This window comes from Megalobrama amblycephala, linkage group LG1 (genome assembly GCF_018812025.1).
Source record: "Megalobrama amblycephala isolate DHTTF-2021 linkage group LG1, ASM1881202v1, whole genome shotgun sequence".
In the NCBI taxonomy this organism is placed as follows: Eukaryota; Metazoa; Chordata; class Actinopteri; order Cypriniformes; family Xenocyprididae; genus Megalobrama; species Megalobrama amblycephala.
Genome location: NC_063044.1, coordinates 71576448 through 71602650, shown reverse-complemented (window position 1 = coordinate 71602650; position 26203 = coordinate 71576448). Strand labels below are relative to the sequence as shown.

At 41.4% G+C, this 26203-nt stretch overlaps 1 protein-coding gene across 1 annotated transcript in view; it reads left to right on the top strand.

The window, feature by feature from the left end:
* Positions 1-26203, top strand: part of LOC125277941 (suppressor protein SRP40-like) — a gene marked incomplete at its 3' end in the record, with an annotated part of 94078 nt that overhangs the window by 24257 nt on the left and 43618 nt on the right. Inside the window, exons 4-5 of the mRNA XM_048206612.1 lie at positions 5791-5883; positions 5977-6054. Coding sequence (XP_048062569.1) covers positions 5791-5883; positions 5977-6054 — 171 coding nt within the window. The remainder of the gene's footprint in view (positions 1-5790; positions 5884-5976; positions 6055-26203) is intronic.

The window sequence follows — 26203 nt, the reverse complement described above, 5'->3', positions numbered from 1 at the left end:
TGTAAATCATTCTCTTCACATGCTATTGAGCTTTAAATTATGACATTTTTTTTGTATGATCTCATATAGTAGTGAAATACATAGCAATATTTACATATTACTTGACAGTTTATTTGGGAACACTTTACAATAAGATTCATAATGTATTAACTAATGTGAACTATCCATGAGCAATACATTTGTTCAAGGGCGTAGATTTGGTTTCAACATTGGGGGGGGTTGAGCGTTGGTATGCTGCCTGTTATTATTTTTTTTAATTAAAAAGATTAGATCTATCTATCTATCTATCTATCTATCTATCTGTCATAACTTTATAGAATTTATCTATAACCATTCATCAAATTCTAACATAACGGAGTGATTCTAAAAAGAAAGAAATTATGTTAAAAATTGAAACCGCCAGTAGGTGTCAGCGATTCGACGTTTTAATGGGTGAACTACTTAAATCGTTCAAAAGTCATATTAATTGAGGAAGAAAACAAACACCGATGTGAATACTTTTGTCATTGATAATTACAGACGCTATTGAAAAATGAAGTAACAAAATAGACGGCTTTTTTAGTAACTGGTTACAGTTACACTGATAGTTATGGCTAAATTGCAATGGATTAGCTAGCTAAAATATATGTGGAGTGTAGCTATTACAATGTTTTCATACCTCCTTCTCAGTACATGCTTAATTCTTTTTAACGTCCCTCTTTGAACAGAAGTTTAATATAGTCAGCTGGGCAGCGGTTCTCTTCTTTTTTTGGTGCTACCCGTGCTCTCCATTCAAACAGTAGAGCTCCACTCGCGTTGTTTTGGTGAAAGTGCAACGCTCATTGGTTGGGCGTTACCAATCGGTTCAATGGAAGGGGGATATTTTTTGACTAATTTATTATGACAAACTCATATTCGATTAGAAACAAAATTATTGTTACAAAATAAATGAATTACATATGTTAGTATAGATCTACTGTGATTTTCATGCTGAAATATTGGGGGGGGGTTGTAACTGATGGATTTGAATATTGGGGGGGGTTACCTCCCCCCATCCCCCCCGCAAACTACGCCCCTGCATTTGTTACTGTATTTGTTAATCTTTGTTAACGTTAATAAACATACAGCAGTTCATTGATCATGTTAGTTCACTGTGCATTAACTAACGTTAACAAATAGGCCTACAATTATTGATTTTAATAATGTATTAGTAAACGCTGAAATTAACATTAACAAAGATTAATAAGTGCTGTAGAAGTGCAGTTCATATTAACTAGTTAATATAAAGTGTTACCTTTTATTTGAATAAACATCAAAAATCTAAAATGTTTGCATTATACCTGGGACCTAGATGAACACTTTACAGTTGGTTTCGTGACTAAGTCATTCTCTTTAAACGCTATTGAAGGTAGAAACGTGAATACCAATGTTGTAACTTTAGAGACGGTCCCTAAATTTGCGAATATCAAACGTTCAGCGTCAAACTACCTTTATGCCAGTATCTGCTTTCTTGGAGCCTCTATAGTATAGCTTACATAAAAAAATGGTCTTTTATATCACTGTTCGAGTCCATTAAGCTGTGTTAAGAGTTTTACATGTCCTGGCAGGGGAATCCTATGACGAATGAGGGAAACCATAGTATTACAACACAGCGCCGCGATATAAAGTTAAAGAAACTAAACAACAGAGAGAAATATATGTCTACCTCAGATTTAACGTTTGATCTGTACACCAGCATTGGGAAATAACGTTATCTTGTTCACTGTAGAGAAAGCTGTAGCCAACACAGGGAAAGTAACCGTAAAGACACTGAATTAAACATAAATGCAGCTTTTGTGTCTTTATCAGCTTTTCTGCATGTATACTGGCCCTGATAATCATCACACATTCACTTACTGCTTGCTCTAATTCTATAAATCCGTTTTTATGAATGAATGATGACTTACTAGCTGTTGCTCGTCTTTGTAAACAGCCGCTAGCGGCACCTGCTGGTGAAGAAGACTAACAGCAGATGGATATCATGCATCGGCACTCTACTGCTTTTCCTGCAGTTCCCCGGATGTGAAATGTTGAATTTTCTGCCGAATTTGAACCACTGAATTTGTGGAAGCAAATTTGAAAAGTGAAATAAAATGGACTGAAAATTGCTAGTCGAATTTTAATAGTTGTATTTTTAAACAATGAACAGTTTGGAAGTGAAATCTGAAAGGTGAATATGAGTTAATTGAATTTTTAATAATGAAAATGTGTGTGAAATATTTTTAATTGAAATATTCACAGCTTAAATATACGACCATGTTGAATTTCAGCCTATAAAAATGCAAGCCTTAAAAATACAGTGCATCAAAATGCAAGCACAGCTAATGTAATGCATATTTTTTTTCATTTAGTGCAATTCAACAAGCTTTTTATTTCAAAAACATTTGGCATTAAATTACTTCCATAACTCTCTTACATCATTCTCATTAAACATCTATTTTATCGAGCGGTTAATTAACTGTCAGCTTGCACTAATTATGAGAACAGCCAAAGCTACTTGATGTTGTAACCCCGGGGTGTCCAATCCTGCTCCTGGAGGGCCACTGTCCCGCAGAATTTATCTTCAACCCCAAATAAACACACCTGATCCAGCTAATCAAGGAGTTACTTAACATACTAGAAATTTCCAGTCAGCTGTGTTGAGGCAAGTTGGAGCTAAAGTCTGCAAGACAATGGCCTTCCAGGACTGAGTTTGGACACACTAATGTAAGCGTTTATCACATGACAGGAATGAAAATTTAGTGTTTGAACCATTTGAGCAGCTGCTTTCAGCAATTCTTGTAATATTATATTTTATTTGTCAATAATAAAATAGTCTGTCAAACATGTATTTATGCTGAAATATATTTTCCATCACTACACATATTTTCTTGAGCAGACTTCGTAGACGAGACTGTTACTGCTGAATGTGAGAACTCAGTTAGTTTGACCACACAGGTTAGAAGAGGAAATTAGATCTTAACCCACACAGAACTGATCATCTCTGAACCCAGTTTGGACTGATGGGAGTGGGTTTCTTTAATAACCAGTGTGGTCAAACATTATAGTTTGAGACAACAAACATTGCAATTTGATTCAGACACCCATGAGAGTCCATGGATCTCTTAGTCTTTTCTTGACCCTGTTCCTTCTTGCAAAAATAAATTTGAACATTTAAGGCCCGCTGTCTTTCCTCATACTGTCATGCCGGCTCTTATTTTAAACTTGTAAATACTGTTGGTTCAGATGTTATTCAGCATCTATATATTTGAGTCTAAGCACTGGAACTGTCCCTGACAGTCTAAAACAACAATTACAACAAGTTTAAGGATGCCAAATTCAGATACATCTATCCTAACCAATTTTAAATTTAATCTTTTATGTCCAAAATCTTGGAGAGGTGTTAGTTCGCATTACCAGTACTCCTATTAAAAGTCTCTAATGATATCGTGGCCTAATGGATAGAGAGTCGGACTTGTAACCCAAAGGTCATGGGTTTGAGTCTCAGGTCTCTCTCCCCACCCTCAATACCACGACTGAGGTGAGACTCTTGAGCAAGGCACCGTACCCCCAACTGCTCCCCGGGCGCCGCAGCAATAACTGCCCACTGCTCCGGGTGTGTGTTCACAGTGTGTGTGTGCACACTTGGATGGGTTAAATGCAGAGCACAAATTCTGAGTATGGGTCACCATACTTGGCCACATGTCACTTCACTATCTTATTGGCTACAGATGCTTTTTGCTTTCTAGAGGTATGGCCTTTTTGTAATAAATCATGCTCTCTTTCCATGCAATACAATAAACTTCCAGTTTGGTTTTCTTCCACCTGTGTTCCATTTTTTTTGTCTTCTCTCTTAAGTCTGAAAGTGTGATTGTACCAATGCATTGGGCTAATTTCCTTAATCTTCTTTATGTGCAAAGGAGAAATATTGTGCTGGAATAGAGAGAGTCAATAGTTTCTGATGCAACATTGAGTTCTGCCAAGGCGATGAAACTGATCAGGAAGATTATTTATAAAGCGATCTTTAGTGGTAGAAGTGATGGTTCTACCATATTTATGGCAGAGAGGCAGTTGACTAAATGTAGTATACACGAGATTAGATAATGATCTGAGATGTCGTCACTCTGCTGCAGAATTTCAACGGCCACCAGGACACCATACAGACTTTATCAAAGAATCTGCTGATTTTCTATCAGAGTTAGTACTAGCTGCAGATAAAGTCCTTGTTGTTGGTGATTTTAATATCCATGTAGATAATGAAAAAGACGCATTAGGATTGGCATTTACACTGAATTTAATTTAACTCTATTGGAGTTAGACAACACGTCTTTACGTAAACTTTTGTCTATTTTTAAATGAGGTAGGTGTCTGTGTGCTGTGCATGTGACGTTACACGTTTTCTGTAGTGTTTTCAGATCTGTGATCTCACTGGTGAGGAAACATGTTACTGCTGAATGTGAGAGCTTAGTTTAACCACAATAGAGCGGTGGTCATCTCTGAACTCAATTTAGACTGGTGGGAAGAGACATGCATGCTAGACTTTATGTCTGAACAGTAAGCTAATATATACAGAGGAGGAGCTGATGATGATTAAAGGAAGAGCTGTAACAATATAATGAAGAGAAAGACTGACAGAAACAGAAAATGGCTGATCAGTGTGATCTGTGTCTTCGGGGACTGATCATTCTCTCTTCACTTCTCACAGGTAAATGCATTTCTGCATGCTCTTTAAACTCCCATGAAAGGGTTAAATATAAATGCTTACAAAACAATGTTTTAATGGCATGGAGTCTTGTGAATAAGTTACTTTGAACATGCTTTATTCTTCATAACATTGATTTTTCTGATATGTCACATTTGCAAATACTGTTTTATTCCTGAATGCACTGGTATTTGACACTGAGAATGCCCTGTTACCATTAATACATTTAATGTATTCATATATTGCATAATGATTACTCAAATATACTGTGTTTCAGGTGCCATTGGAGTGAATGATGAGAATGTGTTCATCAGTTCTGGTGAAAATGTCCGTCTGCCCTGTAATAATACTCTTTCTGACTGCAAATCAACTACATGGATCTACAGTAACAGATTCAGACATTCAGCAGCAGTTGAATTAATTACAGAAGGGATAAAGAAGAAAGACACAGAGAGACATGAGAGACTGAGTCTGGGGTCTGACTGCTCTCTGAACATCAAGAACGTCACAGAAGAAGATTCTGGATTATACAGCTGCAGACAATATGAATAATAAACAACAAGGAACTGATGCAGATGTTTTCCTGCATGTTCTTCATGGTAAATTTATGATTATATGATCAATTTGTGAAGAACGCCATTCTCCCTTTAAACTCACATGATGATTGAAGAGTCTGTGATTTGTGTCTTGTGTTCAGTTTCAGTGTCTCCATCATCATCATCATCATCATCATCATCATCATCATCATCCTCACAGACTGAGATCAGTCCAGGTCGCTCTGTGACTCTCTCCTGTCAGTTGGATTCTGGATTCTCCTGTGATTATTGGGTTCGTTCTGAGGGTCTTCAGCTGTTGTGGGTGAATCAGACTGGTGTTGATCTGAAGACAGACTCCAGATATCAGATATTATTCTCATCAGATCACTGTAACATCACTCTGACTACAACACTCCTGAATGAAGATGACAACAGAGAGTGGAGATGTCAGCTTACTCTCTGAAATCAACTCCAGACCTCAGTCAGATACACTGTCAAGTATTCAGGTGAGAAACAACTATTACTACTGTAAAATATGATGTTAATGTCCTACAGATGAACATCTGAACATTCATCTTCTGATTCCAGTCAGCAGCTCAAACTCTGAGAAGAAATCAAGCCAAACTACAGCAGCAGCTCCTACACAAGGTTCATGATCACATGATCACTGTCACACATCATCAGTCTCTCACTTCACTGGTTCACACTGGCTTTAATTAATCCATCCTTTCATTTGTACAGAGAATCAGAAGTCATTAAATACTCCAAACTCTGAGAGGACAACAGCTGCTCAAACACCTGGATTTACTGAACAACAAGGTGTTTATTCATGACTTCCTTATATTAACTCAATAACTCCACAGACTCTCTGACACAGAGAGATGACGATTAATAATGTCATTTAGAACAAATTGATGTTAATGTTGTACAGTATGACTCATCTGAACCTTCATCTTCTGCAGCTCCAGTTGATTCAGAGACACAGTTTCCAGTCAGCAGCTCAAACTCTGAGACGACTTCAGCTGCACACAGAAAATCTGCAGTTGCTTCTCAGCGAGGTTTTTATGCATGTCTTACTCATTTCAGTGCTTTACAATGCCAATTACAGTAGAACTATAGGAACTTCTCTACATATTCATTTGCAGAGAAAATACAGCTTTTCACAAACATTGTTTAAGAACGACAGCAGTTGAAATGAATCAAACTCAGTTCGTAGAAGTATTATTATTATTATTATTATTATTATTATTATTATTATTATTTATTTGGAATCATATCTATAACCACTATCTGAATGTATAACTGTTCTCTCTAGAGATGTTAGAGCCACTCATCATGAACTTTGACTCTATGAAGTAAAATCCTTCCTCTTCTCTCTCAGGCCACAAGAGGGCCTCCTGTAACAGTCAGATTGAGAGAGAACAGCTGAAGCTTCTTATCATAAATCTCATTTAAAAAATGGCCCTGGAATTAAATGTATTTGCATGCAGTTCATTAATGCAGATAACCACTGGAATTTAAATGTGTATTAAATGCTTTATAATCTTTTATAGCTGAATCCCCTTGACTTCAGTCATGTCCAGTTTCTCTTCTTCTTCTTCTTCTTCTTCTTCTTCTTCTTCTTCTTCTTCTTGTTCTTCCACACATGTTTCCTGCAGTGATTGTGATTATTGTTGAGATGGCAGTGTTTGCTGCTCCTACTGTGATTCTTCTTCAGATCATCTGTGCAAGAAGAGCTGGTGAGTTTGAGCTTCACACAATCTGATGATTCACACTCATCTGATCTGGAACAATCTGCAATCATGGTAAAAACACATACGAGAGGTCAGTCAATGCTTTTATTTTGCAGGGAGGAAGGACTCAGAGGAAATAGAGATGCCTACAATATTACAATAAAATACTGCTGAGTTTGGAGACCATCTGAAACAAGATTTAAAACAGCAAAAACTCAGAGGATTGTTCATTGTTTGATTTTCTTCTTCTCAGAAAACAGAGAAAAACTCCCTGAAGAAATAGTGACACCTTCAAAATCTGATTATTATAATTGTTTTAACAGTCAAGATTTATTTTCATTTATATGCATATTTCCATACAGTGTTCAAAGTCATTTTCTTGTGGTTGGTATAATCTGCTTTAAATATAATTTTAAATACAGTAATGGACAGACTGTATAATCATCTCTCTGTTCTGTTCTGCCTCATGATCATTAATTAATCACGTTAAAAAAAAAAAAAAATGATTAACGCATTTAACGCATTTGCCCCTATCAACTATCAACTATATGTTGGTGAAACTATCAACATTTCACAAACAAGTCGTATTATGTTGGAAATTGACACACACACAATGTTACACAATGTTACACCCCACAATACTCCTATCTGGAATAACAAATATATTTTACATAGAAACAAATTTTACGAAGACTGGTTAAATAGAAATATTTAGTCAATGATCTAATGGATGAGAGTGATAATGTTTTAGATTACAATTCCTTCACTTTAAAACACAGATTTGCCTGTCATCCAAAACAGTTCTTTACTGTTGTTAATGCAATACCCTTGGGTATAAAAATAATACTGAAATGTTCCCTTTCTTACTCAAAAATGACTGCAAGTCCTCCCTTCTTATACATTTTGATGTTGAAATAGAAAATAAACTTTGCAATAACAAATATACAAGACAAATTTATCATCCAGTCATGCTACCCCACATGGCGATAAATATTCTAAAGTGATACATTGCACTGCCTACTGCACATCGGACATCAGAGTTACTCTGTGCTCAGTACTCTGCGCTGCCTGGCCTTCGCTTGTGCTTATCGTGTCCCCCATCTCCTGTGCAGGGCACTTATGAGTAAGTCTTATCTCTTCACTTAGGTATTGAACAATGATACTCGCGTTATCCTTTTGCAAAGGTTTGCTAGCTTTTGCAGGGTTTAGCCAGCTAAGCTTAGCTAGTGTAGCCTAGTCAACAGGGGGCGCTGCTGTGCGTATTCGTAGAAGGTATGTTTTGCCTTTAAATACAGCATTTCCTTTGTTGAATGCTTGTAGTGCCTGAATTGTTTGGTGTGCAGGTGGTTGGTGGTCACTGGAAGAACGTGTTCTGGTAGGTAGTGATGGGATATATATATATATTGGATACGCGTCGAATTTCGACACAGCATTCACCTTCCGGTAATCCACGCAGAACCGCACTGAGCGTCCGTCTTAGGAACCAAAACTATCAGGCTCGCCCAGTTACTGCTGGATTCTTCTATTACCCCCATTTCAAGCATCGCTCCTAATTCTTCCTGAACTACTTTTTCTTGTGTTCAAGTAAGCGATATGGACGGCTGCGAACCAACGCCCGACTCTGTCTCGATACGGTGCTGAATGAGATTTGTACGACCAGGTAGGGGAGAAAACACGTCAGCAAACTCTGCCTGTAATTTGGTTAAATCAATGAGCTGGGAGGGCGAGAGATGATCTCCCCCTGGGGCCAGAGTGAGGGATTGTTTTTTGACATTCGCCTCCGGCCCGAGATCATCCTCTCCGCTAATCACCGTCGCCAGCATCACTGATTCTCCCTCATTCCATTTTTTAAGGAGATTGAGGTGGTAAATTTGACGTGCTCCCCTCCTATCTGAGCGTATTACCTCATAATCGAGCTCTCCAACTTGCCGTGTTACCTCAAATGGTCCTTGCCAATTTGCAAGTAATTTTGAACTTGACGTTGGGAGCAATACAAGCACTTTATCTCCCGGTGCAAATTTACGCAAATTGGTTCCTCTGTTATACAGCCGGCTCTGTTTGTCCTGGGCCTGTAACAAATTCTCCATAGAAAGCCGCCCCAAAGTGTGGAGTTTTGTTCTCAGGTCCAGTACATACTGAATTTCGTTTTTTGATTGAGACGGTCCGTCCTCCCAAGCTTCTCTTATGACTTCTAACACCCCTCTGGGCTGACGACCATAGAGAAGCTCGAAGGGGGAAAACCTTGAGGAGGCTTGCGGGACCACTCGCACAGCGAACAACAGGGGTTCCAACCATTTATCCCAATTCTTGGTGTCTTCCTGTACGAATTTATGAATCATTGTTTTAAGCATGCGATTAAAACGTTCGACCAGCCCGCCTGTTTGTGGGTGAAAGACGCTGGTACGAATCGATTTAATGCCCAATAATTCATAAAGTTCGCGTAATGTCTGTGACATAAACGCTGTGCCCTGATCAGTGAGGATTTCCTTGGGAATCCCCACTCGGGAGATTAAAGAAAACAGTGCATCAGCAACACTCTTAGCGGAAATGTTGCAGAGAGCCACTGCCTCCGGATATCGTGTTGCATAATCCACAATGACTAATGCAAAATGATGTCCTCGTGCTGATCGCTGGCTCGATGAGGTCCATGCCAATTCTTTCGAAGGGGACCTGCATTAATGGGAGGGGGCGCAAAGGCGCTTTTGGGGTGGCCAGTGGGTTTACCAACTGACATTCACGATAAGCAGCGCACCACCTGCGCACATTCTCGTGAATGCCCGGCCAAATAAATCGGGTCATGAGGCGATTTAGTGTCGTCACCTGTCCTAAATGACCAGCCATTGGATTAGAATGAGCCGCTTGAAAAAGCATTTCCCTGCGGCTCCTAGGAACTAACAACTTGGTTGTATCTTCTTTTGTCTGAGTGTCTTGGGTCACTCGATACAACCTATTTTTTATAATTGCAAAATATGGATAAGTCAGCAGTTGTCCAGGATGGAGAGGCTGACCGTCGATGGTAGTGACCTGTTCAAATGCACGTTTCAGCGTCTCATCCTGAGACTGCTCCAGGGGAAAATCATCACACTCCGAGAGAATAAGTCTCTCGATTTCGCTCTGTTCCCCTGATGCAGAACCCAGTGGTCCCGGTTCAGTCCCTCTGGCCAATTGGTTCCCAAAATTAACGGATGCCGGAGGTGCGGTTTAACTGCCACCTCAACACTATGCTTTTGACCCCTGAATTGAATAATAACTGGCACTATAGGATATTCCACCACATTCCCGTGCACACACCGCACCCTAACCATGCGGCTTGTATCCAATGCCCCGGACGAAATCAGGCTTTGATGAACGGAGGTTTGGTTACAACCTGAGTCCACCAAAGCCTGATAGGTACCCCCCTTGATACTCACAGGTATTTGGTACCGGCCAGCTTGACCAGGGGCAGCCTGTGGGATGTCCGGGACCCGGATCATTGTCCCCACCTCAATGACAGGAGACCTGTCCACAAAATGCTCCGGGTCCCGCAACGCTAACAGACCGCCCAGACCTACCCGCCGCTCTCGTGGCAAAGAGTGGGTTAAATTGTTGGCGCGGAGAGAGGGGAGAAACAGGAGCGGGGTCCAGCCCGACAGCAGACAGTCCCGCCCCCCTGGGCAGGGCTCTAGATCCAGAAACTGATCCTAGTTCAGTTCCGCCCCGCCCCACGAGGCGGGCCGGGCGGACAGGACCTGGGGAGAGGGACAGGTTTAGAGAGAGAGAGAGGAACAGAAGGAGAGAGAGAGATTGATGGTAAAAGTTCGCCGACCCCTGGGCATGCCAGATGGATGGCTGAATCCAGCGACGTGGGTCGGTGGCACTGGACCCACTCGGCCGTTTTCTTCGGAAGCCGAGTGGTAAACTGTTCCAGTACCACCCGATCGATGACTTGCTCCACGTCGCTTCCGTCGGCCAGCAGCCATTTGCGGCAGGAGTCCCGGAGCTGTTGGGCCATCAGGAATGGCCGGCCGGACTCCCCCAGCAACAATGAGTGGAAGCGGTGGCGATGTTGTTCTGGGGTCCGGCCGACGCACTGCAGAATGGCCCACTTGAGATCGTCGAAGACCAGGAGGTTCTGTACAGGGAGCTGCTGCGCCACCACCTGCACCTCTCCTGATAACAGGGGGACCAGGCGCATCGGCCACTCCACCCGGGGCCACCCAGAAGCCTCCGCCAATTTTTCAAATAAGTCCTCTCGCGGTCTTCCTGCTGGACCTGTATGATGACCTCAAAGCGGCGCTCCTGATCCGTACGCAGGTCCAGCAGGGCTTGATGATGTTCCTGTTGCATGACCGCGAGGGATGAAATAATCTCCGCAAATGGCTGGGCAGAGGTCGAGTGCATGGCGGCGGTTCCCTTCTTCCTTCCCGGGTTTCGGCACCAGTGTAATAAGTTCAAGTTCGTAGGGAAGGAAGAGGACAGGGTCGACTTTGACTGCTGACTGAGTTTTTATTTCAATAACAAGATGTCCAAACAAAAGTCTGTGCAACGCACAATAAACAATCCACATCCACAGACGGGCTTCACTCCAGTAGTGCTCTCCAGCTCAGTCCCAGTGTCTCTCAGTCAGCAGTCCCTCTCTCTCTCCCACACTCCTGTTTCTCCTGGCATTTTATCCTGTCTCCGTGCCAATTACTGGAATAAGAAACAGGTGTTCATGATTTACATTTAACCCACTCATTTACCACGCGTCTCCCGACGCTCTCTCCTGCTGCAGACTTCGCTGAACCACGCCCCCCCCTGCCACACTTATGCTAAATGTTACACTCTCAGATATGAGTAAAAAGTCACTACTATATCTTGCTTTGGCTACCGTTTATAGACCTCTAGGGCCTTATGTTGATTTCCTAAAAGAGTTTGCAGACTTTTTCTCAGATCTATTGGTCAACGTCGATAAAGCGCTGATTGTTGGAGATTTTAACATTCATGTAGACAATACAAATGATACGTTAGGGGCTGCGTTTACAGATTTACTAAACTCCTTTGGGGTCAAACAAAACGTCACTGGACCCACTCACCGTTTTAATCATACACTAGATTTAATTATATCACATGGAATCAATCCAACCGTTATAGAAATTCTACCGCAAAGTGATGATGTCACTGATCACTACCTTGTAACTTGTGTACTGTATACTGATGATATTTGTCAAATTGCACCGCGATATCGACTAGGCAGAACAATTCTCCCAACAACTATAGATATATTCACAAATAAACTGCCTGATCTGTCTCAGCTGCTCATCGTACCTAAACACACAAATGATCTCGAGAAAATGACTAGCAGCATGTGCACCATTTTCACTAGTACATTAGATACTGTACCATGGTACAACAGTATTACCCACGCTATCAAGAGAGAAACTTGTAATGTAGAACGCAAATGGAGACAAACTCGTTTAGAGGTCTTCAGAATCGCATGGAAAGACAGCTCGTCCCGTTATAGAAAGACTCTAAAAGCAGCCAGAGCCGAGCATCTCCGCAAACTCATAGAAAATAACCAAAACAATCCAAGGTTCTTGTTTAGTACAGTGGCTAGATTAACAAATAAACAGACATCACCAGAACAAAACATTTCATTGCAGTTTAGTAGTGATGACTTTATGAATTTCTTTACTGAGAAAATCGAAAGTATCAGAAATACAATTGTAAATGTACAACCTTTAACAGAGTTTTATGATTCAACCTCAATTATCACCCCTCAAGAACAGTTGCAGTGCTTTAAACTATAGGACAGGAAGAGCTAAATAAACTTATCACTGCATCTAAACCAACAACATGTTTATTAGATCCAATACCCACTAAACTACTGAAAGAATTGTTACCTGTAGCAGAAGAGCCTCTTCTCAATATTATCAACTCGTCTCTATCTCTAGGTCACGTCCCAAGACCGTTCAAGATAGCAGTTATTAAGCCTTTCATTAAAGGCTCCTGTATACTTCAAACAAACTTATATTCGTTCTTCGTTTAGGGGCAAAACGAAGTTTGAAATGTGTGACCAGTGGTATACTGTAAACGAACATCTGACGCCGTCCACACTGCTAAGAGCGACGTTTAGATGAATTTGTAATTATGTGCCGTGCACTTTCTTCTCAGTAACAAAATAAACACAACAAACATGAGAAAACAGCAAGCATTTAATATAGAAAGCATAAGAAAAGCGTCTGATCATAACAGCATGGGAATGTTAGCACTAGCTCTGCAAAGTAGCACTCCAGTCACGTCACGTCTTCATATAGCACTTTATTCAATAGATTGCTTAAAATCAAGCAGCTTTACAGTATCAAACATAAAAAACAGTGTTAGTGCCTCATTTTTTTACAAGCACAACTTCATTTTGTACTATAAAGCAGCTATCTAGTCTGTTCATGTTTTCACCTGCGGAGATCTTACCTCAACAAACTCTACAGATCAAATGAGTCAGAGACGCGGTCAACGCGAATGAAGGCGGAGCCTCAGCACACACCTCCTGTTACGTTATCATCACTGACCAATGGTAGTATGAAGGTGTTTTGGTGCTGGAACGAACTTTTCCTGAAAGTTCGCTTTGGCAAGCCATTTCGAACTTCCAAAAAGAATACAAAACGAACTTCGTTTTGGCCTGATTTTGTTCTAAATGACGTCACATCAGTTCTTTCTTCGATTTCCTTTGAAGTATACCAGGGCCTTAAGAAACCACAATTAGATCCAAATGTATTAGCAAATTACAGACCCATTTCAAATCTTCCATTTATATCTAAAATACTAGAAAAAGTGGTGTCGGTCCAATTGTGCTCCTTCTTGCAAAAATGCTATCTATGATAAATTTCAGTCAGGATTCAGATCTCATCATAGCACAGAAACTGCGCTCGTTAAAATTACAAACAACTTACTTCTAGCTTCTGACCAAGGCTGTATCTCAATACTAGTGTTACTTGATCTCAGTGCTGCGTTCGACACTATAGAAATGAGGTCAAACAGGCAGTGGTCAGAACCGGCAGATACAGTGACAGAGGGCAGACAAAGTCGTGGTCGTAAATTAAGCAGGAGATCAGGACAGGTGGAGAGCAATCACAGGTCAAAACACAAAGCAAATAGTCCAGAAGGTAGGCAGTAGAGGATCGTAAACGGGTAATCAAACTGGGTCACAACAGATAGGCAAATCAGGAAATAATGCTCAGAAATGCACTGTAGTAAACAAGACCTCGCAATGAGGACTAGTGCAGGAACAGTTTATATAGACCTAACCAATGAGCTGCAGCTGGGTGGCGTGATCAGTACCAGGTACGGGGCTGATGGGAAATGTAGTGTATGTGCGAGTGTCAATATTCGGGTGAGGGCGCCCTCTGCTGGCCAGAGGAGGGAATCACGGAGTTCGTCACTGTGACAGAAACGATAGTAAACTATGGAGTGCCGCAAGGATCAGTGTTAGGCCCTCTGCTATTTTCAATATACATGCTGCCACTCGGCAATATTATAAGAAAACATGGAATTAGTTTCCACTGCTATGCCGATGATACTCAGTTATATATTTCAACACAACCAGATGAAATCTCTAAATTATCCAATTTGACAGAGTGTGCTGAAGTATTACTTATTGGGCCAAAAACCTGTACACAGAATCTCTCAGACTACAATCTGCATTTAGAAGGATGTACTGTTACTCCATCCTCGACAGTTAAAGACCTGGGTGTTATATTAGACAGCAACTTGTCCTTTGAAAATCATATTTCATATTTTACAAAAACAGCCTTCTTCCACCTCAGAAACATTGCTAAGATACGGAATATGTTATCTATTTCTGATGCAGAAAAGTTAGTTCATGCTTTCATGTCGTCTCGACTAGATTACTGTAATGCATTATTAGCTGGTTGTCCTGCTTCCTCAATAAACAAGCTACAATTAGTACAAAATGCAGCTGATAGAGTTCTTACCAGGTCAAGAAAATATGATCATATAACACCAATTTTATCATCTCTACACTGGTTATCTATTAAGTTCCGTATCGATTATAAAGTATTGCTAATGACCTATAAGGCTCTTAATGGTTTAGCTCCTGTGTACTTAACCTACAATCCTTCACGCTCTTTAAGATCACAAAACTCTGGACTTCTGGTTGTACCTAGGATATCTAAGTCCACTAAAGGAGGGAGAGCGTTTTCACATTTGGCTCCGAAACTCTGGAATAGCCTTCCTGATAATGTCCCGAGGTGACTAGAGAGGACTTCAGCTTCAGTTTGGATCCAGCCTCTTAAGAAGACCTCAGATGACCAACACCTATGAAGAGACAGCGCCAACTCCTGCGAGGACTTCAGAAGACGCAATCATCTGGATCAACATGCACATTCCCAAATTTCTATATAGTCAAGTCACCTTTATTTATATAGTGCTTTTTACAATGCAGATTGTATCAAAGCAGCTTTACATTGATAACTGGTACATAGTTTTTGCTCTTCAAGCAGCTCTTCAAGAATAGTGTCAATGCAGGCAGATCAAAGCACTGTTGAATAAATGTCAAGAATACTGTTGAATATCAAATGTCAAGTCAAATGTCAAGTGTCCCCAACTAAGCAAGCCAAAGGCAACAGCGGCAAGGAACCCAAACTCCAACAGGTGACATCAGGTGGCAAACAAGTGGCAAATAGCTGTTAAAAGGGAGAAAAAAAACCTTGGGAGAAACCAGGCTTAGTCAGGGGGCCAGTTCTCCTCTGGCGAACAGTGCTTTGTTACGATTCAGTTTGCTATCATAAGTCTGATAGAATCGCAACAATCAAAGTATTTATTTCAGTTCCATCCAGTTGAGGATCGTATTCATCACGCTGGTATGGACGGTTTGTTGAGGAACTGTGGCACTGGCTGTCGTGTTGATGATGTCTTCACAGTGGATGATCTAGTCAACTCGATCTCTGCTGATATTTCAGGGCTGCATTGTGGTCGTGTCAAGGCGCAGGTCCTTGGTCTCAGCTGGATACGGCCTGGATCCGGTTGACTACGGTAAACCTCGGGATAAACAGAAAGACTAATATTAGCGTAGATGACATTCTTCTTCTGATGTAACGAGTACATCTGGTGTTATAGGAAGTGTTCCCGGTTCCGGCTGACCTAATTTATGCAGCCTAATAATCCTTTAACGGATTTGAAAATATAAATTGATAATGTGTTATGTGTATGCCAGGTTAAAGAGATGTGTTTTTAGTCTAGATTTAAACTGACAGAGTGTGTATGCATCCCGAACAATGCTAGGAAGATTGTTCCAGAGTTTGGGTGCCAAATAGGAGAAGGATCTACCGCCTGCGGTTGATTTTGATATTCTAGGTATTATCAGCTGGCCTGAATTCTGAGATCGCAATAAACGTGAAGGACTATAATGCATTAAGGAGCTCGCTTCAGGTACTGGGGAGCTAAACCATTTAATGCTTTGTAAGTAATTAGCAAGATTTTAAAATTCTATACGATGTTTAACAGGAAGCCAATGCAGTGATGACAGAACTGGGCTAATATGGTCATACTTCCTAGTTCTAGTAAGAACTCTAGCTGCTGCATTTTGTACGAGCTGTAGTTTATTTATCAAGCGGGATGAACAACCACCCAGTAGAGCGTTACAGTAGTCTAGCCTTGAGGTCATGAACGCATGAAATAACTGTTCGGCATTTTTCATTGAGAGCATATGTCGTAGTTTAGATATATTTTTAAGATGGAAGAATGCGGTTTTGCAGATGCTAGTAACATGGCCTTCAAATGAAAGATTGGTAATCAAAGAGCACACCCAGGTTCCTAACTGACGACGAAGACTTAACAGAGCAGCCATCAAGTGTTAGACAGTATTCTAGGTTAGTGCGTGAAGTAGTTTTTGGTCCAAAAATTAGAATCTCTGTTTTTTCTGAATTTAGTAGTAGGAAATTACTGGTCATCCAGTTTTTTATATCAGCTATACATTCTGTTAATTTAGCGAATTGGTAAGTTTCGTCAGGGCGTGAAGAAATATAGAGCTGAGTATCATCAGCGTAACAATGAAAACTAACGCCATGCTTCCTAATGATATCTCCCAACGGTAGCATGTACAGAGTGAAAAGCAACGGTCCTAGTACTGAGCCTTGCGGTAACCCCATATTTAACTTGTGATTGATATGACATCTCATCGTTTACTACTACAAACTGATAACGGTCAGATAAGTATGATTTGAACCATGACAATGCAATTCCACTAATGCCAACATAGTTTTCGAGTCTATTTAGAAGGAATATTGTGATCAAAAGTGTCAAATGCAGCACTAAGATCCAGTAACACTAATAGAGAGATACAACCACAATCTGATGATAAGAGCAAATCATTACTAACTCTAATGAGAGCAGTCTCAGTACTATGGTACGGTCTAAATCCTGACTGGAAATCCTCACAGATACTATTCTCTTTCTAAAAAGGAACATAGCTGTGATGAAACTGCCTTTTCTAGTATTTTTGATAGAAAAGTGAGATTTGAAATCGGCCTGTAATTGACTAAATTCTCTAGGATCAAGTTGTGGTATTTTAATAAGAGGTTTAATAACAGCCAGCTTAAAAGTTTTTGGTACGTATCCTAGTGATAAAGATGAATTAACAATATTAAGAAGAGGATCTATGACCTCCGGAAGCATCTCTTTCAATAGCTTAGTCGGTATAGGGTCTAACATACATGTTGTTGACACATTTTGATGATTTAACAAGTTTAGACAATTCTTCCTCTCCTAAAGCAGAAAATGAATTGAATTTTTCTTCAGGGACACTACAATGCACTGTCTGACACAATACTGTAGTAGACGGTTGCATGGTTATAATTTTCTCTCTAATATTATCAATCTTGCAAGTAAAGAAGTTCATAAAGTCATTACTGCTATGCTCTTTGGAAACATCAGAAGTTGAAGGCTTTATTTCTTGTTAATTTAGCCACTGTATCAAATAAATACCTAGGGTTGTGTTTATTTTCTTCTAAAAGTTTTGAAAAATAGGCAGATCTGGCAGTTTTTAAGGCCTTTCTGTACTCAATCATTTTCTCTCTCCACGAAATGCGAAATACTTCTAAGTTTTGTTTTCTTCCAGCTGCGCTCCATTTTTCTAGCTGCTGTTTTTAGGGCCTGAGTGTGCTCATTGTACCATGGCGTTGAATTAATTTCCTTAATCTTTTTTAAACGCAAAGGAGCAACTGAGTCTAATGTGCTGGAAAAGACAGAGGCAATAGTTTCTGTTGCAACATCGAGGTCTTCTAAGCTGTCTGGCTATGCTAAGGCGATGAAACTGATCAGGAAGATTATTTATAAAGCGATCTTTAGTGGTAGAAGTGATGGTTCTACCATATTTATGGCAGGGAGGCAGTTTAGCCGCTTTGACTAAATGTAGTATACACGAGACTAGATAATGATCTGAGATGTCGTCACTCTGCTGCAGAATTTCAACGGCATCAATATCGATTCCATGTGACAATATTAGATCTAAAGTATGATTATGACAATGAGTGGGTCCTGACACGTGTTGTCTAATACCAACAGAGTTTAGAATGTCTGTAAATGCCAATCCCTAATGAGTCTTTTTTATTATCTACATGGATATTAAAATCACCAACAACAAGGACTTTATCTGCAGCTAGTACTAATTCTGATAGAAAATCGGCAATTTCTTTGATAAAGTCTGTATGGTGTCCTGGTGGCCTGTATACAGTAGCCAGCACAAATGTCAACTTACATAATGTTACGTAAAGCACCATCACTTCGAAGGAATTATATTTGAAAGACTTTCTGATTAATACTGTAAATATTACTATAAATTACAGCAACACCTCCCCCTTTTGCCTTTCTGTCGAGGATTGTGTCGATAATCATAACCTTGAGGACTAGACTCATTTAAAGTAATGTAATCGTCCGGTTTTAGCCAGGTTTCTGTCAAACACAGCACATCTAGATTATTGTCTGTGATAATATCGTTTACAATAAGTGCTTTTGAAGAAAGTGATCTAATATTTAACAACCCAAGCTTTATCATTTGTTTATCATTATTATCTCTATTTTTTATTTGTTGAACATCAATTACATTTTTGCCATTAAATGGGTTTAGAAGTTTTTTGTTTACTAATTCGGGGTACAGACACAGTCTCTATGTGATAATATCTAGATGTAAGAGTCGAACTGGCAAAGTCGAACATCAATAGTGCCGACGTGAATTACAATTTTAGAGTATTTACGATTAGCATTAGCCAGCACTTTTAAATTTGCTTTGATGTCAGGTGCTCTGGCTCCTGGCAAACATGTGACTATGGTGGCTGGTGTCTCTATTTTCACGTTCCGTGTAATAGAATCGCCAATAACTAGGGCACTTTCAACAGGATTCTCAGTGGGTGTGTCACTGAGTGGGGAGAACCTGTTTGATGCTAGGCCGCCTCACCGTTACCCAAGTGCCCTGCTGCGCGGGCTCTACAGCCGGAACCGAACAATGTACAGAGTTCACTAAGCTAGTCGCATCCAAAACAGTTTCTGAAGCCCCTGTATTCTTACTATCCTCGATTAAAGTTTGGATGCGTGTCTCTAATTCTGAGATTCTCTCTGTCAGCCTGACTATTTCCCTACATTTATGACATGTAAATCCCTCGTCGCTGACAGAGAGAGCTATACTGAACATGTGACAGATGGAACAGGAAACAATTCTGTGAGAGGATGACATGACTCACCGTGTTTGTAGACTGATTCGATCCGAGTTACCACAGCTGTTTGATGAACGCGTTGGAAGAGAAGCGCGTGAGACTGATGACAAGTTAACAAGCTAGCGAGATGCAAACGCGTTGTAACAGCGATTTAGATTCAAAGATTACAAGCTAGCGACGTCAGATTAATGTGGTAGGCAATAATAATAATATAAGCAACAATGAATAAAAGTAAGAGATTCAATAAATAAACGTAAGAGAAAACAAAGCTATACGGAGACGCAAACCACCAGCAGCGAGGCAGACAGGAACAATCGAGCAGATCCATTTGCAGATCATCTTTATAAATTATGTACAAACTGCAATTTGTAAATATACCATTTATTTGCCATATGCAAAGTATATCTTTCAGTTAAAGGATATAAAAATCTATACGAATCCCAATATTTAAATTATATATTTTTATATAAAAATTATAATATTTTTATGCAAATATATTTTACTATTATATAGAAATCTTTGAGCCCCTAACTCACCCCTCATACCTAAACATGACCACTTTTTAGCCACTTCACAAAAATAAAAACGCAATATAGATATATTTACAGTGACTGTTATCTTAGTTGATATACTGTTGTATAAAAAGAATAATTCTAAGCTCCCTACTCCACCCTATAACCTTAAGCATAACCATTTTGACAATATATGTAGTGTAACAGGCAGATAAATGTACGCTAGTCACAATAATTTAATTAAAACGTTACAAAAAGCAGTATACAGAACAGACAAAACGACGCATGTGCTACATTACCAGCCAAATGACAGCAAATCATAATTTTGTGTGAGTAACAGAATGAAATTAAAGTGTTTAATCGCTGCAAACATTCCTCTGGTCTGCATTTCCATCCTTTTAAGCGTCGCGCTGAATCTAACACAGCAACTCAAATTCAGCATGTCGCAAACGCTCTATGGTAGTCGCAAATCAAATGTGACAGCCAATAAGGAGCGAGGAAAAACAAAACCCATAGCAACACCTCCCCCTTTGCCTTTCTGTCGAGGATTGTGTCGATAATCGTAAACTTGAGGGCTAGACTCATTTAAAGTAATGTAATCATCCAGTTTTAACCAGGTTTCTGTCAAACACAGCAAATCTAGATTATTGTCTGTGATAATATCATTTACAATAAGTGCTTTTGAAAAAAGGGATCTAATATTCAGCAGCCCAAGCTTTATCATTTGTTCATTAGTATTATAACTGTTTTTTTATTTGTTGAACATATTTACTAATTCGGGGTACAGACACAGTCTCTATGTGATAATATCGTGGTGAAAGAGTTTCTATGTGTTGGGATTTATCTGACTTCTGTAACATGAGGCAGCTAGCAGACGGTCGGTTTAGCCAGTTTGTCTGGTTTAGCCGTAGTTTGTTTCATCTCTAAGACTATGTGCCATATTACTAGAGAGAAGAGCAGCACCATCCCGGGACGGATGCATACCATCTCTTTTCAACAGGTCAGGTCTGCCCCAAAAACTTTTCCAATTGTCTATGAAACCTATATTATTCTGTGGACACCACTTAGACAGCCAGCCATTGAGTGATGATAATCTGCTAACTATCTCATCACTCCGACGAACAGGAAGGGGACCAGAGCAAATTACTTCTCCTGACATTGTACTTGCGAGTTCACACACCTCTTTAATGTTAATGTTAATTAAACTTATTAGAGTTTAATGTTAATTTTAGTGATCTCCGACTGGCGAAGTCGAACATCATTAGTGCTGACGTGAATTATAATTTTAGAGTATTTTGCGATTAGCATTAGCCAGCACTTTTAAATTTGCTTTAATGTCAGGTGCTCTGGCTCCCGGCAAACGTGACTATGGTGGCTGGTGTCTCTATTTTCACGTTCCGTGTAATAGAATCACCAATAACTAGGGCACTTTCAACAGGATTCTCAGTGGGCTGAGAATCTAATATCCTAATTATCCTAAATATATATCCTAATTATTGTTAATATGTAATTCATTTTTCCAGGAGCTCATTGCTTCTACCTTCAGTTAAACTGCTAACAGTGATTGTAAATTAATTGCTTAAATTATTACATTATTTGCTAACTGCATTCTTTAAATTGTAATGTTGACATGCATTCTCTGTGAAGCTGCTTTGAAACGATATGTATCATGAAAAGCGCTATACAAATAAATGTGAATTGAATTAAAACCACATAAAAACTTTTTCCTCTTTTAGTTTAAAACAGCAGAGTGTAAAAAAAAGTAACAGTGAAGCAGTAGTTAATGAGATAATTAAGCAATTAATTAAATGATGACTGAGCAGTAGTGATGAACACCTGCTGTTAACAAGCAGATTCTCTGAAGAGAAAAAAAATAAGAGACGAGCAGAAACACAAGAACTACACTGTATGATTAATAGTCTTTAGATATAGATAATAGTCTTTTACGATTGTTGCTTGTCAGATTGTATGAACATGATCCCCGCTGTAAGCCATGTCACACAGTTGTCATTAATATAAGACTGTACGGCATTAAATATCTCAATCTCAGCAGAGGAGGATTAAACAACACAAACAGAATAACCAGCTTCAAGTGCAGCTTCAAGCTTCTACCATATTTATGGCAGGGAGGCAGTTTAGCAACCTTGACTAAATGTAGTATACACGAGACTAGTGTTACATACAGAAGGGGATGGAGACACAGGTATAATACAAGTAGTGTTTATTGAACAACCAGAGATGGTAAGCAAAGTGTAGGCAGGTATAATTCGTGAAGGCATGTATAATTCGTGGCAGATGGTGATCGTGGAACTGATACTTGTCTTGTTTTCCCATGGATCGTGGATGGCAGGCAGACGTGGAGCAGATGAGACACAGAGACACTCACAGGAGATGAGGAGAACACTAGGAGATGTGGAGAACGCTGGAGAAAGGTAAGTAATCTTTAGAGGAGTCCTGGAGGTAAGCATAACAGGTAGGTATGCGTTAACGAGACCGGACAGTGACTGCGTGTGCTGCTGTGTCTTTTGTAGTGCCTGTGATGATGTTGCTGATGCATGACAGGTGTGGGTGATTAGTAGTCTGGTGAGGGAGTGCGCTGTGATCGGGTGACTGTGGAGCCTGGCGTGTCTGTGACATTACCCGGGTCGACAGCCAGACCTTCTGTCCCGGCTGGTAGTTGGGTGCTTTGGAACATCGAAGGTCCACTGTCATCCTGTGCCTGCGTAGGGCTTGTTGGAGTTGGAGATGAGCTGAGTCCCAGACCCTTTCGCTCTCCTGGAACCAGTTATCCACTTGAGGGACATCAGACGGTTCCCCGGTCCAGGGGAACAGTGGGGGTTGATACTCACTGGAAGGGAGTAAGTCCAGTTGTGGGCTGACGGAGGGAGTTCTGGTTGTACTCGGCCCGACCCAGAAACTGGTTCAAGGAGTCCTGGTGGCCGTGACAGAAGGTACGTAGGAAATGGCCAATCTCCTGTATCTTCCTCTCCGTCTGCCCGTTTGTCTGGGGATGGTAGCCAGAGGAGAGGCTTATGGTCACACCTAGGAGCTTGAAGAAAGATTTCAGGACTCATGAGGTGAACTGAGATCCACGGTCAGATACAATATCTTCAGGCAGTCCATAGTATCTTAAACATAGTTGAACATGATCTCAGCGGTATCCACTGCCGTGGGAAGTCCTCGCAGGGGAATTAATCGACAGGACTTAGAGAACCGATCCACTACCACCATGATACAGGTGCATTCGTTGGAGACTGGAAGATCTGTGATGAAATCTACTCCTAGGTGTGACCAGGGGCGGTTGGGAACGGGCAGAGGTTGTAGTTTCCCGGAGGGAAGATGACGAGGGCTCTTTGAGATGGCACATCCCCTGCACCATTGCACGTACCTCCTGACATCAGCTGCCATGTTGGGCCACCAGAAGCGTTGTTTCAACAACGAGAGGGTTTCATTGACCCCTGGGTGGCCAGTGCCCAATGACGTGTGTGATGCGTAAAATAAGGGGAGTGCGCCGTGTTTCTTGAGGGTGTCGAAGGCTTGCGTGGCAGCTGGACTCCAGGACAGAGACTTGGGCTTACTGCGTAGCAGATCCGTGAGTGGGGTGGTGATGATGCTGTAACCTTGGATGAATCTTTGGTAGAAATTGGCGAAACCCAGGAATCTTTGTAGTTCTTTAACAGAGGTGGGGATGGGCCAGTCCTTTATAGCAGCAACCTTCCTTTCATACATGCGGACGCCACTGCAATCGATGTTATATCCCAGGAACTGCACTGAGGGCTGATGGAAAGTGCACTTTTCGGCTTTTAGAAACAGATGGAAAGCCCTCAGGCATTGGAGGACCTCCGCAACGTGACTGCGATGTTTGGCCAAGCTCCAGGAGTAGATCAAGATGTCGTCGATGCAAACCAGAACTGACTTGTGCAGGAACTCCCAGAGCACCTCATGCATAAAATCCTAAATTACGGAGGGGGCGTTGACGAGTCCATACGGCATCACAAGATACTCATAGTGACCAGTAGGGGTCACAAAAGCTGTCTTCCAATCGCCCCCCTCATGTATTCGGATGAGGTTATATGCGCTGCGGAGGTCCAACTTGGTGAACACAGTGGCGCAGCGGAGATGTTCCACCGCTGATAGGACGAGAGGAAGCGGGTATCTGAATTTAACGGTGATTTTATTTAAAGCTCTGTAGTCGATGCAGGGCTGCAAGTCTCCGTTCTTCTTCACCACGAAGAAAAAGCTGGAAGCAGCAGGGGAAGTAGACGGGCGTATGTAGCCTTGAGACAGAGCTTCGGTGATGTATTCCTCCATGGCCTTCTCCTCCGGGATGGAAAGGGAATAGATTTTTCCTCTGGGCACTGACTCACCAGGCATGAGGTCTATGGCGCAGTCCCATGGCGGATGAGGAGGCAGCGTGGAGGCTTTCTTAGGACAGAAGACATCGCTGAAGTTGGAGTAACATGCCGGTATGTCCGTTGAGTGGTTTTCGAGTGGACTTTCCACAGACGTAACCCAGACTTGGACTTCTTTGGAATGTACGAGACTAGGAACAGGAAACTCAGGAAAGTCAGTGAAGCATTGGTGACCCCACTTCAGGATCTCTCCTGTTCTCCAGGAGATGATGGGGTTATGCTGCTCTAGCCAGGGGTGCCCTAAAATCAAGTCAGTCGTTGAATCATCCAGAACCAGCAGGTGGATCTCCTCTGTATGAAGAATGCCGATTTGGAGTTGGAGAGGGCCGACACAGTAACGCACTTGACGGAGGGGTCTTCCCATTACCAAGTGGATCTGGTAGATTTTCGGCGTGGATGTTGTCTTGAGTTGAAGCTGGCGGCAGAGGGCTCCGGAGATGAAGTTTCCGGCTGACCCAGAGTTGAGGAGAGCATTAACTGGAAGACAGAAGAAGTCGGCAGCAGTAAGGTTTACAACAATGGTGAGTGGTTTCATCTTATTCAACGTAGGCATGATAACACTCACCATGGGTCGCACGGGGCGAGTGGGGCATTCAGCAATATAATGCCCAGCGCGGCCATAGTACAGGCAGAGATTCTGGGTCAGCCTCCTCTGCCGCTCAGCAGAAGAGAGACGCGAATTTTCTATTTGCATGGGTTCGCTGGCTGGTTCTGGCAGGCTGACAGATTCTGGCTGGCGGAGGATGAATGGGAAGAACGACTGGCCCTGGTGCTCTTCGAGACACGACTGCATACGAGTGGCGAATCTGATGGAGAGTTGGATGAATCTTTCGAGCCTGATGGTATCCTCGTATGCAGCGAGATGCAACTGCACACGGGGATCCAGACCTTGACGATAGGTGGCAATGAGGGCTTGCTTGTTCCAACCACTTGATGCAGCTAGGGATCTGAACTGGAGAGCATAGTCAGTCACAGACATTGAACCTTGTTTAAGTTTGCATAATCTCTCAGCGATTGATGAATCCCTGGCTGGTTTTCCAAAGACTTCCTTGAAATGAGCAGTGAAGCTTGACAAAGACTGAACAATGGGGTTTTTCTGTGACCAGAGTGGTTCAGCCCAGTGAGGAGCCTTTCCGTCGAGTTGAGAGATTATGAATGCCACTTTGGAGCTGTCGTTGGGATACAGGTGTGGTTGCATCTCCAGGACCAGCAAACACTGAAGCAGGAATCCGTTGCAGTCCTCCGCCGAGTCAGAGAAGGGCGCCGGTTTGGCCATGGATCTGGAGACTGCGGGTGGCGAAGGAGATGCAGCGGGGAATGCAGAAGTGGGAGCTGGTGGTGTTGTTGTGGGAGTGCTGGTGAGTGTGCGGCGAAGTGCATCAACAAGGTCTGGAAACGGATTGGGAGTGCTCATCTTGGTTGTTCAGACGGTTTTGGTCCAATCTTCTGTTACATACAGAAGGAGACGGAGACACAGGTATAATACAAGTAGTGTTTATTGAACAACCAGAGATGGTAAGCAGAGTGTAGGTAAGTGAAGGCAGGTATAATTCATGGCAGATGGTGATCGTGGAACTGATACTTGTCTTGTTTTCCCAGGGATCGTGGATGGCAGGCAGACGTGGAGC